Source organism: Pleurodeles waltl, chromosome 7, assembly GCF_031143425.1.
Source record: "Pleurodeles waltl isolate 20211129_DDA chromosome 7, aPleWal1.hap1.20221129, whole genome shotgun sequence".
Classification (NCBI taxonomy): domain Eukaryota; kingdom Metazoa; phylum Chordata; class Amphibia; order Caudata; family Salamandridae; genus Pleurodeles; species Pleurodeles waltl.
In genome coordinates, this window is record NC_090446.1 from 368,753,961 (window position 1) to 368,770,675 (window position 16,715).

The window sequence follows — 16,715 nt, forward strand, 5'->3', positions numbered from 1 at the left end:
CAAACGTTGCACCACCTAATTTAATATGGGTTACTCAGTTCATGTATGCTTATCCCAACGACTTCAGAAATCATAAAACATTTTGTTTTAGCAGGGCAGAGCATGATGGGGCCTTCTTCCTTCGGGCATGAGAAGCCTATGAGGACAAGTCCAAGGAGGAGGAATATGTGGTATACTATAGTGGAGTTTTATAAATGATTTTTATTTCGTTTCAGAGCTAGACAACCTGAAAAGAAGCTAAAACTGCTTGAAACTATATAAATCTATTATGTCTCTGGGCTTTGATTAAAATTGTGTACCAAGCAGTGGGACTTGAAGGTGAAGCATTATTCAAGGAAACAATGCAGAGACGACCAGGGTGGAGTACTGAGGTTGTAGAATGTAAGACAACAGACCATGCGCCGTGCAATCTTGGACTGTACACTCTGGAAAGACTTACCATGGCCATTCAGGTGGATACCATTAAAGTAATTTAATACACGGGATGTGGCTACTGCTAGGTTTAGGACAATGCTCTGTGTAGAGAGAAGATGAAAGGACTTACATTGGCTAGTGGGTGATAGAAGGTGCCCCTCAGCACTAATTTAATCTGGTACCAGATTGACATCACTTTGGTATTAGCTACCCTTCTTCACGGCAGTAGTGCCACACAAATACAACATGCAGATGGTGTAAGAGAATTGACTTGAAAGGATCACAGACTGACATTCTTATCACAGATCACCACTGTCCTTCTTTGAAAAACAAGTCCACTCAAATCAAAGGTAAGAAACATAGGAGCAATTCGATAGGCCTCATCTCCCTCTATCACTGGGAAAGACATTTTTTCACCAAATTAAAATCATAAAATCTCCATTCTCTCTTCAAAGCATCCCATGCTGAACTCTAAACTTGATAGTCCTAAAATCCCCATGCTGACCTAAAGGCAAACTAATTTAAGAAATTACAAATAATCCAGAACAGAATTGGGTGATTTATCTTTGACCAAAAAAACAAACCCACAATCAATGCTTGTATGGTTTGTATGACCTTAGAAGATGACACTGCCTCCCCTGCAGACTGGTGTCCCCCTTGTGATGCTCTCTCTCATGAACAAATACCTGGATGGATCTACCCACAAAACCCCCTAGAAAAACGTCATGTGTTACTCTCTGTCTGATATTCTGCACTTTGACGAATAACCTACTTGTGATATGGAAGACTACATGTTAGACCAGAGCAGATAGATTTTTCTCCTTCATTGCCCTGCCTCTGAACCTGCCTATGGTGGGCAGCCATAGTCTTGGATTCCTCACTCAGTACACCACAAATCCAGAAAGTCACCCGCTCTGAACAAGCTCTACTTCTTAAGCGACCTACAGTTTACACAACGTTTAACTCTAGGGCACACATGGATATGCTGAAATTCTGCCAACTATAAGCCTGCTTGATGCAACAGCTATAATTTCTTAATTCATTGTGCTAATGCATGTCGCCAGTGCCACATTCCTACACCTGTGTAATGTTCACAGCAACAAATTTCACATTGGCAAGCTGGCATGGTTCACATACAACGAATGCTGACAGTGCCCTGTCAAGTCAATGTTATTTTTGAAGTTACAGAAGTGCCCTCTGGAGGGGACATGAAAAGGCAAATCAAGCTGGACTGTTCCTATTGCATCAAGACCAACTCTAATTTGAATATGACTTGTCTCTGTTTAGAATACTATAGTGGATGAAAAAATATGGAATGATGTGCAGCCCCAGTGATTACCAGTGGTTGTGATTAATTAAATCATAATTTCCACCATTTTGTTGTTTGTTGTACTTCCTTTGTGCAAAGGGCATTCCCAGACATGGGTCTCATACCCACTGTTCCAAAGGCCTCAGTCTGTACCTTCCTGAAGGTCCCTAAGTAGGCTGAAATTGGTCTGGAGTTGCTTGGGTTTCCATCAAGAGAGGTCCTGGCATGGCATTTCTAGCTGGACTGTTCCTATTAGAGCAGGGCCAAGACTGGTGTGCATATGGCTGATCTCTCTCTGGAAGGCCAAGTAGGGTGAAAAGGATAGCTAGTGGCTGAGTTTAATTTAAGTATTCTTACAATCACATTATTTTTTGTGGCATATTTAAAGGTACAACATGGCTTTGGTATAGGCATCAGTTAGGAAGTCAGTAATACCTTACCTTAGTAATCATGCCTTTCTTAATGTCATGAAGCACATTTTATATAGTGTTAGTATAGCCTACTCAGCACCTCAGGCAGAGAACAAAAGTACCGATATTGCCAATTTTGCACAATTCATTTTCAAGTGCGTAAATATCTTAATTCGAAGCATAAATATAAAGTGACTTGCACGAACAAGTTAGTAAATATGCACATATAGATTTATGCTTACATGAGAGTGCAGATTTACTTCATTTTGGAATTTACCACTCATTTCAATAATGGATCTGGAAAGCTGTGCCAGGCTCGGGTTTCTTGGTGAACATGTGACAATTTTAGGTGACTCTTTCCATGGGGACCTATTGCCCCTGTGATGAGCTCTCCATAGCAGAGACTTCTGCACAGGAGGAAAGGAACTCCCCCTCCTCAAATACACACACACACACCTTTGTTTCTGATTTTTCTCTCCAGGGAAGGCATTTTTCTATGTGAAAAAAGCCCCTATCCTGCACCCCCACCAAAATGGGAGGGGCGGGTGGGATGTATCTCTTCCCATTCACACTGCGATATGGGTTTTAGTCCAGCTTGTTGCCAGTGCAAATTTCCGACCATTTTCATGGCGGAAAGGGTCAGAAAGGAGCTTGGGAATGACCACAAATGTACATGTTTTGGGGCATCTCCAAACTTCCACGGCATACCACTTCATGAGTGGGACTTAAAAGTGTGGATTTCTCCGCACCCGTGGCGAAGACATTTGCAGTCGTTATACATTTATGCTAAAGAAGGGATTCTTTGTGGATTCATAGAGATAATACACATGTTTAAATGCATTTATACTTATCAGGAAATCGCTTTGTGGATTCTTGCCAAGCATAAAAAATGTGCATTCAGTCCTAACCTAGTTTTTACGATGAAATGTACTTTCCTCCACTGCCTCAGTCTTGAGGACTAGAAGTAACATAACATCGGCATGTGTTACTCAGTCCTCCATCCTAGAACATCTACTTTGAGGAATCTATTTCTAAAGAAAGGGCAATAAGATCCAAACTCTCCTCCTTCTTGGGCCAGTTCTGCACTGTCAATTCTCTTTATCTGCTTTGAGCCTCTCTTTAAATTTATATGTTTCCTAACCAGATTGAGAGAGCAGCACTTCATTGCGATCGGCTACTTTTCGGCCCTACTGAGGAACTTGGTATTTTTTCTGGCCAGAGAATTAGTGCAAAATGATTAATGGCACACTGTATTCTTTTTTTTTTTTTTTTTTTTTTACTTAGTTTTACGTAGATTAGGATCATCCCACTGGAATTATGTAATTCTTCGCTGACCTATAATGGATGTCCTGCACTTGGACTAGAGTTCCCCTAACCCCCTTAACGGCCCTATATAAACAAAAAAACACAAAACAGTATCTCCACAACCAGATTTAATTAAAAAGTGAAATACGCTGTGCCACACAGTGGCAGACCCTTTGCAAATGTTAAATGGTCAATTTTCAGGTGATGATTTCTGTTTGGAGGTGTTAAGCTTGTACTAAGGAAGTCATACGTTTACCCAGACAGTATTTATGTGTATTAAATTACAAATGAATACTGCCACAGAATGCACTTTTTATGACGCATTATTTATCTTTCCTTACCACATAATCTAGACAACCCTGATATATAACTTGTCCTATGATCACATAATTGAGGGGGGGCACACTTATGAATCATATACACAAGACATCAGTGGAAGGGATATGTAAGGTCCAAACAAATTCAGGACCTTTTTACTTTTCTGCACGTTTTAACACACCTATAAAAGTTAACCTAAAACTGGGGCTTATGTTCCAGCCCTACCAGCCCTTTCCACCCGGATGCATCATTTTTAATGGCATTTCGGCGGCTGAGAGTGCAGACCCATATTGATGATGCCACGCAAAGCCACTTTACATGGCTCTTCATGGCCTCATAGATATGGTGTAAGTCAAGGTAGCACAAGTCACTGTGTTGCCCTACATTGCATCAGGGGGGCATTCCATGGGCTTGCAGTGGGTTTACCCATGCAACACCCATGGGTTTTGATGCATTACCAGATTTACAAGGATCTGTAAGCCTGGGAATGCAGCAAAAGTTATGCTTCCCCAGGGTAGGCATAACGAGGTGGAATATTTATATTTCTCCTCGTTTTTTCTTCTATCTGTGCTGAATTCTGCAGCACACAGAAAAAGAGGAAAAAGCCTCCAAGGATTGTTTTTGTGCAGGAAGGTGTCCCTTCCTGCACAAAAATACTTCAGCTAACACAGACACCCTTATACCATGGCGCAAGGGTGCCTGTGTTGGCCCTAAGCACCAAATTGTGCACTGGTTGAAAGGATAGGAATCTCGTAAATATGGTGCATTCCTGCCCTTTCGAGTTTGTAGGGCAACACAGCAAAAAGACTTGTGATTCTGCCCAGCACCAATCCATTGTAAATATGCCCCTATCTTTTTATGACACTGTTTATTTTATAGGCCTCACACCGTGGGTGGGTATGTATTTAATTTGGTATCATGTAATTAAAAGTGCAAATAGCAGTCAAGTCGAATGAAAAAACAATGAAATCTCTGAGTATAACAGTGAAAGCATGTAACGAATGCCGCTGGAATCATATGATTGTGCAGCTGCGACGATTTTGGTATGATTATAGATTTTTCATATTTGCCACATAACCCATCATCGGCCGCATGATTTGCAGATTTTAACATTAAAAAACTGTAGCTCAAACGGCTCAAAAGGTAGTAAAAATGCAGTAACGCGTGTTGGCACACAGTGGAAGGTCCTTTGGAAAGCCGGACTGGTCACTTTCCTTTGCTTATTGCTAAATGTGTGTGTTAAACTGGCACTAATTATGTCCCTCCACTGCCCACACACAGTTACCAAGTTTAAAAATTATGAAATAATTAAGTAATGCTATTATAAGGTGTGCTAATTTTGCCACATGATTTGCTTTTTCTTTCACATTATTTACTCAACCCTGCTGACTAATTTGGGCCTCTCCTGCTGCATAATTCCAGTAGTCCTGCATGTAATAATGCTTCTGAATGGTATTCCAAAAACACAAATAAAGTATATTAAGGCCCACATACTTCCTTTATTTGTATTCAATATTTTTAAAGGATTAGATGGAAAATTACTTGAAATGCTCGTCTTCCCAGGAGAACACTTGTGCTTGTCCCATTCAGTAACAGTGGGTAGAATAAATCCTTGAGGCGGTGACTGGGTGAATTGGGCAGTTTCCTTGCTAAGGGAGGCCTTGTGCATCGGGCAGGTTCCCCGCAAGGACATACAATGCAGATGTTTCCTACTCAGGCCAGCCTGCACCTTACCTCAGCTTCCTAGATAATGAATCAACAAATGCCTTTGTTCGTCCGCAGAGGACTTAGAAGAGGCAAAGGAGCGCCTACTGCTTCCCGAGGCAGATGATTCCGAGTGCACTGGTAGCTTTGTGGGGTTCGTGAATAAGGCATTGACAGTACTACAGTGCACATACCCTTTGGCTATCACTGGTTGTCCCCTTGCATGTTGGCTTGGAATGTATTTAAAGCGTTTCTTAGGATTTTATATCATGGTTGCGGGTTTATTGTTGCAGTTTCACTTGATGTTTCACTGTTTGACCTTTACATTTATCGCTTTGAAGTGATATTGCTTTTAATTGTTCGAAATAATCTGTTCTAAATATAAAGCTTTTAGTTTGCTTTGACCATGCCAGCGTGACTATTAAATTGTTTTAGTGTTGGTACTGAGGTCACTGCATGTGACCAATTATTTGCTTGTGGTAAATTTGACCATTTTAAATGTGTAATGATTTTTATTAAGCACAAAGTTAACGTTATTAAATAAAATAGCTGCATCAGTGCCACAGCCTTAAGTCTTGACACATTTTGCATGCATGCTCCTGCCCAATGATTTTGCAGGCTTTCTTCTTGCCTAGAAACGAAGGCAGAGATAGAAAATATGTGGGAAATTCCCTCAAATTCTACTTTCTCCAGCAAATTTCCAAAATGTTTAAAACCTGTGGGAGCTACGAAAACAGATTGTATTGCACTGATTGCCACAGACGGTATCTATACATGCACCCACCCTGATAATTACTTATCTGTATTTTGATCCATCTATTCACCGCCTTTCATTCTTTCTTCCTAGTTTGTTTTCTTCTTCCCCACATCCACTTTCTTTCTTTCTTTCTTTCTTTCTTTCTTTCTTTCTTTCTTTCTTTCTTTCTTTCTTTCTTTCTTTCCTCCCACTTCCAATCACATGCTTATAACATTTATAACATCTTTCTTTCTTTCTTTCTTTCTTTCTTTCTTTCTTTCTTTCTTTCTTTCTTTCTTTCTTTCTTTCTTTCTTTCTTTCTTTCTTTCTCCCTTCCCACATTCATCCATATTCTTATAACCTTTCCTTCCCTTCCCTCAGTGTCCATTGACGACGATGTAATACTCTACATAAGATTTCCCTACTGGCAATAGCGTGTGCAAAGTCCGAGAATATGAAACAATGTTTATCCACCACTGTATTATGCCTGGACCTTATAAAACTATGAATTTGTAAATATGAAATCATCAGCCCAGACACTACTGGCATGACAATGCAGGACACTAATGGAACCTTTCAGTCATTTTTGAAATAAGGTCGACAAAAACAATTTTTAACAATGTCTAACAAAATGTATACTTCGCGAGTGGTTGGAAACATTTGCAAATTCTTTTATAAGAAGCTAAAAACATGAAAAGGGGGTTTCGACATGAAAACGAAAACCTCATTCCAAAACATCTGTTTCTCTTTTACTTGCTCTTGCGATAAAAGCGCAAATTGCCTCGCAATAGTAGCTGAAGCCCGGGAACCAGCGTTAGAAAACAGAACCTGTTAAAACCATTTACATGAGAGCTAACGCGAACATCAAGAATGTACCACCAGTTTAAATAAATGTGCAAGTTTACAAAGAGGGTGCAATTGAAATACAACTAAAGAAGAACATTTTAGTTTTTTTCTTCCACAATAAAACAGTAGAAACAACGTGTATAGAGTAAATGCAACAGGGGTAAAAGGGAAAGCTTACACGAAAACAAATGGACCAACATTTTTTTCTCAAACGAGCCATGCATCTATCTTTTAACGCATCTGTACCGTGCATTAGTTCAGAAAAGCAACTTAATTGTGCATAAAGGTAGTGTTGAAAATGAAACATGAACATTTTTGATAAACATAGGAAACAACTCCACATTCCTGAGATGAAAAACAGAGCCTTTTATAGGGCATGGTAAATAAAAAACATACTTAAGCTTATAGGTAGGCTTTGGGAATACTTTTTCTATTAATCATAATTTGATTAAACAAAATTCGTGAAATGTTTAGGGCCGCAAAACAAATTTTGAACGGAAAGGAAAGACCTGCGACTCCTCTTAGTGCAGAAAGGCTGCAATGCTTTTCGAAGAACGAAACACACACACACACACACACACACATACCTGCGAGAGAGAAAATAAAAATGTAAACATACACATACAGAATAATAAAAGACACACGAGTAAAGTGGAAAATAAGCAGATAGAAAACACAAATCACAATAACGGAAAACTCACAAACACAAAACAACCAGAAACGCAAGTACAAACATGGAATGCTAAGAAAACATTGTAAAAAAGACATCCACTGACAGAAAATAAATCACACAGAGACACCAAAACACAGACCTAATCGCACACAAAAAAAATGCACCATTGAATAGACGCATAAAGAAATTACACGAGTGTGTAGAAAACACAAACTCATACAGAGTAACAAACGCAGGCAGACGATAATCATCCACAGAGTAAACATGCATATACAGTGGGTTGGACATGTACACATACTGCTTCAGTCTATCTTACAAGCAACGTCTAGTATGTAACTCGTAGCATTGACTGTGAATATTCGACGCAAATACCTAAGGAGCGGACCTTTCTACCATCAAGAAGCGAAGAACGTGAAGTAAGTAACATGTCTTCCGGGAGCAGGACTTCCTTGGATGTGAGGCCGGGGAAGAGACAGGAGACCTCAGGAAGTCTTGTAATCATTCACTGCTGGGCTGGCTGCCCGGCTATTGAAACCTATGGAGCAGAGCAGGGCTGGGAACCTAACAGCAGCTTTGGCAAGTTTTGTGAGACCAACCCCCATGCAGTATGTAGAGAGCGAGCTTGATCATTGCAAGGAAGGTTTGGGGGGAGTTCTCCCCCAGAAAAGTTTTGAAAAAAATTGAAATATGATGCATTTTACAAAAATATTTTTCATTAATAAACCTTGTACAATCGTTGAATGGTTGGATCAGCCCCAGTAAATTAATGAAATAGTTGATCTATGAATTAATTCAAGGATGGATGACAATGAAAAAATACTTTTAGGTACATGATGCATATAGTCTCAATGTACCCAACAAGGATTGCTGTTCTGGTTTTACTTTTAGCCTTTGTATTAAAACATCATTCTCCCCAAACACCGCCACCACCAATCCTTATGAAACGCATAACACAGTGTACTGATTTAGCACCCTAAATAATCAAACATAAAGTATTAAGCTGTGATCTAAATGGGAGAGAGAAAAAGACAACAATGTAGTGGCCGAATTGCACAATACGAAACCAGGAACCCTTGCCTCAATCCCAACTTCCACTTGACCATGCAGCGCAATCCCTGCTAATTAATTTTTTCACAGTGCTGCCTTTCTTTCATCATAACATGAATGCACCTTGAAATACATCAGTTCAGGGTGTGTGCTGCACAAAGACAAAATACTGTAATATCAGTCCATCTAGAGCAGAGGTCTCCAAACTTTTTAATGCCACGCCCCCCCAGTTGAAAAATAAAAATCATTGGGCCCCCCCTCAGAATTTTTCACAATTATTTTATAAACATGGCAATGTTTAAATATGTCTAAACCTCTTTAAGCATTGCAGTTAAGAACTGTTACCTTTTAAAAACTGCAATAACATGCTTCTGCTTAAAACAAAGGCCTGTTATCTGTATAATATTTATTTTGGCCAGAGTCTGGGCCCCCCCCCTGCGATCACTTGAGGCCCCCCTAGGGGGGGGCCCGCCCCCCAGTTTGAAGACCTCTGATCTAGAGTAACACTTGGCTGCATGTGGGGGATAGACAAATGAATTCCCTCTTAGTTAACTAACAGCATTGTTGTCAGGGTGCTGGTGGAGGACATGAATGGTTTGAAGTTCATGATTAAAATCACTTCTAATAATTGTCACTCAATGTAGTAGTATAATTTAATATTCTAAACTGAAATGCTCTGCAACAGCCACTTTGTAAAGAAATATACTGTTTTGAATTTTAAAGACCATTTCTCAAATAAGGTCTGGATTACCTGAGACAAGCAACAGAGAGCCCACTCACCATCTTCCCCCAAAGCACTGAAAGTCAACTCTGCTTGTGAAATACCTGCAAGAGACAATAAACAACCAAACGACAAAACAAATGGTTATGCAGACAGCGTGGTCTGACTTGGTACACTTTAAAACCATTACTTTTACATTGTTTGTTTATACAGTGTTGAAGCACTTCAGGCAGAAATTGCTGCTGTCCTGGCCCTAGCAGCAAAACGGTCTTCTATCAGCGATGAAACTGGTATCCACCCAGTTGTCCACCTGTAAAATGCCCAGTGCCCAGGTCTTTTAGTCCGGGTCTGCTACGGAGAACCTCCGCTACTTTTCTCACAAGGAGGTAACAGAAACAATTTGGAGGCCAAGGATTATTTCCATCTATTAATGATGTTCGTTGTGGTTTGCTGTTTCGAAGGCTACAAGGCTTCAAAGTTTTTTTTTGCAAATAAAGGCATGTCAGGAAAAACAATTGCAGGAAGACTGTTGCTGGGCTCACACAGCAAATAGGCTTCAACATTAGGCATTATTTATGGAAAACTACAACACAAATCTCAAAAATGAAATTTAGAACAGTTTCTGGCCTTTTCACAAATCACAATTTAGAGGAGCTCTATATATCTGGCTATTGTAGGAAAGTACCATCTTGCCTGGCATGTTACCCCCATATTTCACTGTATATATGTTGTTTTAGTTGTATGTGTCACTGGGACCCTGCCAGCCAGGGCCCCAGTGCTCATAAGTGTGCCCTGTATGTGTTCCCTGTGTGATGACTAACTGTCTCACTGAGGCTCTGCTAACCAGAACCTCAGTGGTTATGCTCTCTCTTTGCTTTCCAAATTGTCACTAACAGGCTAGTGACCAATTTCACCAATTCACATTGGCATACTGGAACACCCTTATAATTCCCTAGTATATGGTATTGAGGTACCCAGGGTATTGGGGTTCCAGGAGATCCCTATGGGCTGCAGCATTTCTTTTGCCACCCATAGGGAGCTCTGACAATTCTTACACAGGCCTGCCACTGCAGCCTGAGTGAAATAACGTCCACGTTATTTCACAGCCATTTACCACTGCACTTAAGTAACTTATAAGTCACCTATATGTCTAACCTTTACCTGGTAAAGGTTGGGGGCTAAGCTACTTAGTGTGTGGGCACCCTGGCACTAGCCAAGGTGCCCCCACATTGTTCAGGGCAAATTCCCCGGACTTTGTGAGTGCGGGGACACCATTACACACGTGCACTATACATAGGTCACTACCTATGTATAGCGTCACAATGGTAACTCCGAACATGGCCATGTAACATGTCTAAGATCATGGAATTGTCACCCCAATGCCATTCTGGCATTGGGGAGACAATTCCATGATCCCCCGAGTCTCTAGCACAGACCCGGGTACTGCCAAACTACCTTTCCCGGGGTTTCACTGCAGCTGCTGCTGCTGCCAACCCCTCAGACAGGTTTCTGCCCTCCTGGGTCCAGCCAGGCTTGGCCTAGAAGGCAGAACAAAGGACTTCCTCAGAGAGAGGGTGTTACACCCTCTCCCTTTGGAAAAAGGTGTCAGGGCTGGGGAGGAGTAGCCTCCCCCAGCCTCTGGAAATGCTTTGATGGGCACAGATGGTGCCCATCTCTGCATAAGCCAGTGTACACCGGTTCAGGGATCCCCCAGCCCTGCTCTGGCGCGAAACTGGACAAAGGAAAGGGGAGTGACCACTCCCCTGACCTGCACCTCCCGGGGGAGGTGCCCAGAGCTCCCCCAGTGTGCTCCAGACCTCTGCCATCTTGGAAACAGAGGTGCTGCTGGCACACTGGACTGCTCTGAGTGGCCAGTGCCAGCAGGTGACGTCAGAGACTACTTCTGATAGGCTCTTACCTGTGTTGCTGGCCTATCCTCCTTCCTAGGTAGCCAAACCTCCTTTTCTGGCTATTTAGGGTCTCTGCTTTGGGGAATTCTTTAGATAACGAATGCAAGAGCTCATCAGAGTTCCTTTGCATCTCTCTCTTCACCTTCTGCCAAGGAATCGACCGCTGACTGCTCAGGACGCCTGCAAAACCGCAACAAAGTAGCAAAGCCGACTACTGCAACCTTGTATCGCTGATCCTGCCGCCTTCTCGACTGTTTTCCTGGTGGTGCATGCTGTGGGGGTAGTCTGCCTCCTCTCTGCACTAGAAGCTCCGAAGAAATCTCCCGTGGGACGACGGAATCCTCCCTCTGCAACCGCAGGCAACAAAAGAACTGCATCACCGGTCCTCTGGGTCCCCTCTCAGCACGACGAGCGTGGTCCCTGGAACTCAGCAACTCTGTCCAAGTGACTCACACAGTCCAGTGACTCTTCAGTCCAAGTTCGGTGGAGGTAAGTCCTTGCCTCCCCACGCTAGACTGCATTGCTGGGTACCGCGTGATTTGCAGCTGCTCTGGCTCCTGTGCACTCTTCCAGGATTTCCTTTGTGCACAGCCAAGCCTGGGTCCCCGACACTCTAGCCTGCAGTGCACAACCTCCTGAGTTGTCCTCCGGCATCGTGGGATCTCCTTTTGTGACTTTGGGTGAGCTCCGGTTCACTCCTCTTTGTAGTGCCTGTTCCGGCACTTCTGCGGGTGCTGCCTGCTTCTGTGAGGGCTCCCTATCTTGCTGGGTGCCCCCTCTGTCTTCTCATACAACTGGCGACACCCTGGTCCCTCCTGGGCCACAGCAGCATCCACAAACCCTAACCGCGACCCTTGCAGCTAGCAAGGCTTATTTGCAGTCTTTCTGCATGGGAATACCTCTGCAAGCTTCTTCACGACATGGGACATCCATCCTCCAAAGGGGAAGATCCTAGTCCTCTTCGTTCTTGCAGAATCCACAGCTTCTACCATCCGGTAGCAGCTTCTTTGCATCCTCAGCTCGTATTTCCTGGGCATCTGCCCAATCTTGACTTTGTCGCGACACTTGGACTTGGTCCCCTTGTTCCACAGGTACTCTCATCCGGAAATCCACCTTTGTTGCATTGCTGGTGTTGGTCTTCCTTGCAGAATTCCCCTATCACGACTTCTGTGCTCTTTGGGGAACATAGGTGCACTTTACACCTACTTTTCAGGGTCTTGGGGTGGGCTATTTTTCTAACCCTCACTGTTTTCTTACAGTCCCAGCGACCCTCTACAAGCTCACATAGGTTTGGGGTCCATTCGTGGTTCGCATTCCACTTTTGGACTATATGGTTTGTGTTGTCCCTATACCTATGTGCTCTCATTGCAATCTATTGTGACTGTACATTGCTTGCACTACTTCCTTTTGCTAATACTGCATATTTTTGGTATTGTGTACATATATCTTGTGTATATTTGCTATCCTCATACTGAGGGTACTCACTGAAATACTTTTGGCACATTGTCATAAAAATAAAGTACCTTTATGTTTAGTATATCTGTGTATTGTGTTTTCTTATGATATTGTGCATATGACCCCAGTGGTATAGTAGGAGCTTTGCATGTCTCCTAGTTCATCCTAAGCTGCTCTGCTAAGCTACCCTTTTCTATCAGCCTAAGCTGCTAGAACACCTCTTCTACACTAATAAGGGATTCCTGGACCTGGTGCAGAGTGTAAGTACCCCTTGGTACCCAGTCAGTTCAAACCAGGCCAGCCTCCTACAGCTATCCTTAGTATTAATCTGTGTGATGGGTAGCCATATTTTGGGCTGGAAGAGCTGAGCACTTAGGTGCACTTTACACCTACTTTTCAGGGTCTTGGGGTGGGCTATGTTTCTAACCCTCACTGTTTTCTTACAGTCCCAGCGACCCTCTACAAGCTCACATAGGTTTGGGGTCCATTCGTGGTTCTCATTCCACTTTTGGAGTATATGGTTTGTGTTGCCCCTATACCTATGTGCTCTCATTGCAATCTATTGTGACTGTACATTGCTTGCATTACTTCCTTTTGCTATTACTGCATATTTTTGGTATTGTGTACATATATCTTGTGTATATTTGCTATCCCCATACTGAGGGTACTCACTGAGATACGTTTGGCATATTGTCATAAAAATAAAGTACCTTTATTTTTAGTATATCTGTGTATTGTGTTTTCTTATGATATTGTGCATATGACACCAGTGGTATAGTAGGAGCTTTGCATGTCTCCTATTTCAGCCTAAGCTGCTCTGCTAAGCTACCCTTTTCTATCAGCCTAAGCTGCTAGAACACCTCTTCTACACTAATAAGGGATACCTGGACCTGGTGCAGAGTGTAAGTATCCCTTGGTACCCAGTACAAACCAGGCCAGCCTCCTACAGCTATCCTTAGTGTTAATCTGTGTGATGGGTAGCCATATTTTGGGCTGGAAGAGCTGAGCACTATTCCCATACATAGGTGTACCTTGACAGTGTATCTGTCTCCAGACATTGTGTGATCAATATAAAATGAGCTTTAAGAAGCGAGGGGCATTGGCTCTGCCCAAATGTGGATTACGTAGTGCACGACTTTGATTGGGAATAAGTTGTGTGCTTCCACTGAAAAGGAGTGCTTGTGTTGTGCTTTTCACCTTGTGGTAGGTATTGCTTTTACTGGTATTCTTAAAGATTCTCATAGTAGACAAGAGATTTGGGACCAGGTGTACAAAAGTTAGTCTTTGCAATTCCAAAATAGCGATTTTTTGTGATTGGGAATTTGGCAATCGCAAACACATATGTAGAAAAGTGTGTTTCACACTTTTTGCGATTCCAGTGGGTTCCAAACAGACCTTCCTCATTAGTATTCATGAGGTAAGTCTTGGCTTGCGACCCATTGGCAATTCACAGGAAGTTTGGCCTACTTGGGTAAGCAGACTGCCATGTCTGTGATTGCTTTTCAATAAAGCAATTTTATTTTGAAATGCAGTCTGTTTTCCTGAAGGGAAACCCAGATGCATTTAAGAAAGCAAAATGAAAAGTTTTCTTTTCAATTTTTAAGAGTAGGCATTGGTCTGTGGGACCACTGCCCGCTCTTAAACATGTTTTAACATCCATCCTTAAAGAGGAAGGGGTCCCATAGGGACCACTTCCCATTTGTTTATGGGTTACTAACTACTTGAAGTAGGTGGTAAAATGCAAATGTTTTGCAACTACATTTGGATCGCAAAACATTCACACATAACTGTGCGATTCAGTATTAGGAAGGAATGCCCTAAAACATGCCCCTTCCTAATACCAATTGCAAACTCCATTTGTGAATTGGACCGTTTGTCACCAAAAAAAAGGTTTGTGCATCTGGCCCTTGGTGTTGGGTATTTCATGTGATAATTCCTCAGGGCAGAAGATGTGCACTTTGAGCATCTTTGTTATACAATTTTAGGATGGTTTGTATTTTGCTTTGCCAACTGTAATTTTGCACTTATTAGTTTATGACTGTTGAGGGATTTGGTTTGGCTCCAGCCAAACGTTGATTCTCCTGAGCACAGGTTTTGATTGGGCAGAAATGGTGTACTTCAAATGAAAAAGGATGCTTTTATAGCACTTTTTGCCTAGAGTGAAAGCTTACGCTCAGTACAAGTAGGAATGGGTGACACTGGTGATAGACTATTGATCAAGGATAATAATCAGATCTGTTTATTATGAAATGTTATGACAAAGGTATTAGGTCTAATTTATTTATTGTGAAATTCATATGTGAAAGCTAATAGGCCTTTAAGGGTGAAATCTCTCAGGCAGGTAGAAGATTTGGATTTTGATGATTCTTTTTGAAGGTTGAATATTATTTTGCTAGCTGTAATGTTGTGCATATTTATCGTTTTCATGTTTGTATACCTAATGGTAGCCTAGTGAAAAAGCGTATGAAGAATTCAGTAGACTTGAGATGATTATGTTGACAAACCAATGAAAACAAAAATGAGCCTGATTGGTTCTTTGTGAAAATGATGCCAGGTGCCATTTGTATAACATATTTAGTATAAAAAGATATGACACTTTTAGTAGGCCTAACCAATTTATTGTGGAATGTATTTATTAAAGTCAACACTCACCTAATGGTGGATTGTTGTTACACTGTTGAAGGCTGTAGACTGGTTCTGGTACATGGAATCTCACAGTTTACAGTGGCCAGCAAGGGTTTTGGTGTTGGGTATCTCCTTTTAAAAATTCTTGCAGCTGAACATTTGTTGTGTAATAAACCTGGTTAGGCCCTTGTTTAGAGGAGTTATGTATTTTTAACAACTATAATTTTGTATATATTTCTAATTTTATGGCTGTGTGCCTGATGGTTGTCAGGTTAAATGCAACACAAGAGGGCTCAGAGGGGTATGGCAACAAGCCCACAATAAAGGTAGCTGTCTTGATTGGCACACTGGTAAAAGGTTTGTCAGATACTCTAGGTCTGATCTCTTTATTGTGAAAAGTTCTGAGAAAAGCAGTAGCCTGGCTTATTTTTTGTGAAAATAATTTGTTAATGGTAAATAGGCCTTTAAGGGGGCACTGTTATTACATTGTGCTAAAGCTTGTAGATAGGTATTGCTTCATAAAGAGCCTCAGAGATTACTATAATAGGCAAGTGGGCTGGAGTTGGTTACCTCGCTGACACAACCCTGGAGTTCAGGATTTGGTATGTGATATTCTTTGACAGGCCCTGTTGTATATTGTGTTGCTAGATATAATTTCGTACATATTTCTGATTTAGTGACTGTATTCTTCATATGATACACTCCAGAGAAGACTAATGTTACACTTTGCTGATGCCTGTAGGCAGCCATTTTGTTCCATGGAAATTCTCAGATTACTGCAGTAAGCAAGGATTTTGTTGCTGATTATTTCTTTTGACAAAACCTGCGGATACAAGATTTGCACTGTAATAATATTTGCAAGAAATTCATAGAGGGCCTGGCAGATGTAGTCACCTGCTATGTCCTTTTAATTAAAAAAAAAACATAAAAACAGTATACATTTATGTACATATATAGAGGATCTTTGGGTCAGTCCTTTTCTGTCCTTCTGGCCTGTGAGTAAAGTCATTTTTCCTCATCACATGCATGGATCCATCTGAAAATGGGTTTCGTTTCATGTCTGGGCTGTTGGCCCATTGTTTAGTTTCCTATTTTTTCCTTTTATTGGTCCACTCTCATGTCTTCCCTTCTTCACCTTTTTTAAAGAGGGTCTTACAGCTGCCTCTCCTACTGGGCTGCTCGCTTGCCATTCATTTCATCTGCAGTATGCTGCATCTTGTGTGGCCAAAACTTTTAAACTGA

The 16,715-nt window shown here is 41.7% G+C and overlaps 1 protein-coding gene across 2 annotated transcripts in view; it reads right to left on the minus strand.

The window, feature by feature from the left end:
- ASIP (agouti signaling protein) overlaps positions 1 to 8,295 on the minus strand; it is a 313,764-nt gene extending 305,469 nt beyond the window's left edge. The window contains exon 1 of one of the 2 annotated variants that reach the window (XM_069243819.1): positions 8,101 to 8,295. In XM_069243819.1, coding sequence (XP_069099920.1) covers positions 8,101 to 8,111 — 11 coding nt within the window. In that variant the 5' untranslated portion in view covers positions 8,112 to 8,295. Of the gene's footprint in view, positions 1 to 8,087 lie in introns of both variants that reach the window. The other variant, XM_069243820.1, reaches the window with a different exon arrangement.
- Positions 8,296 to 16,715: the final 8,420 nt, after the last annotated feature.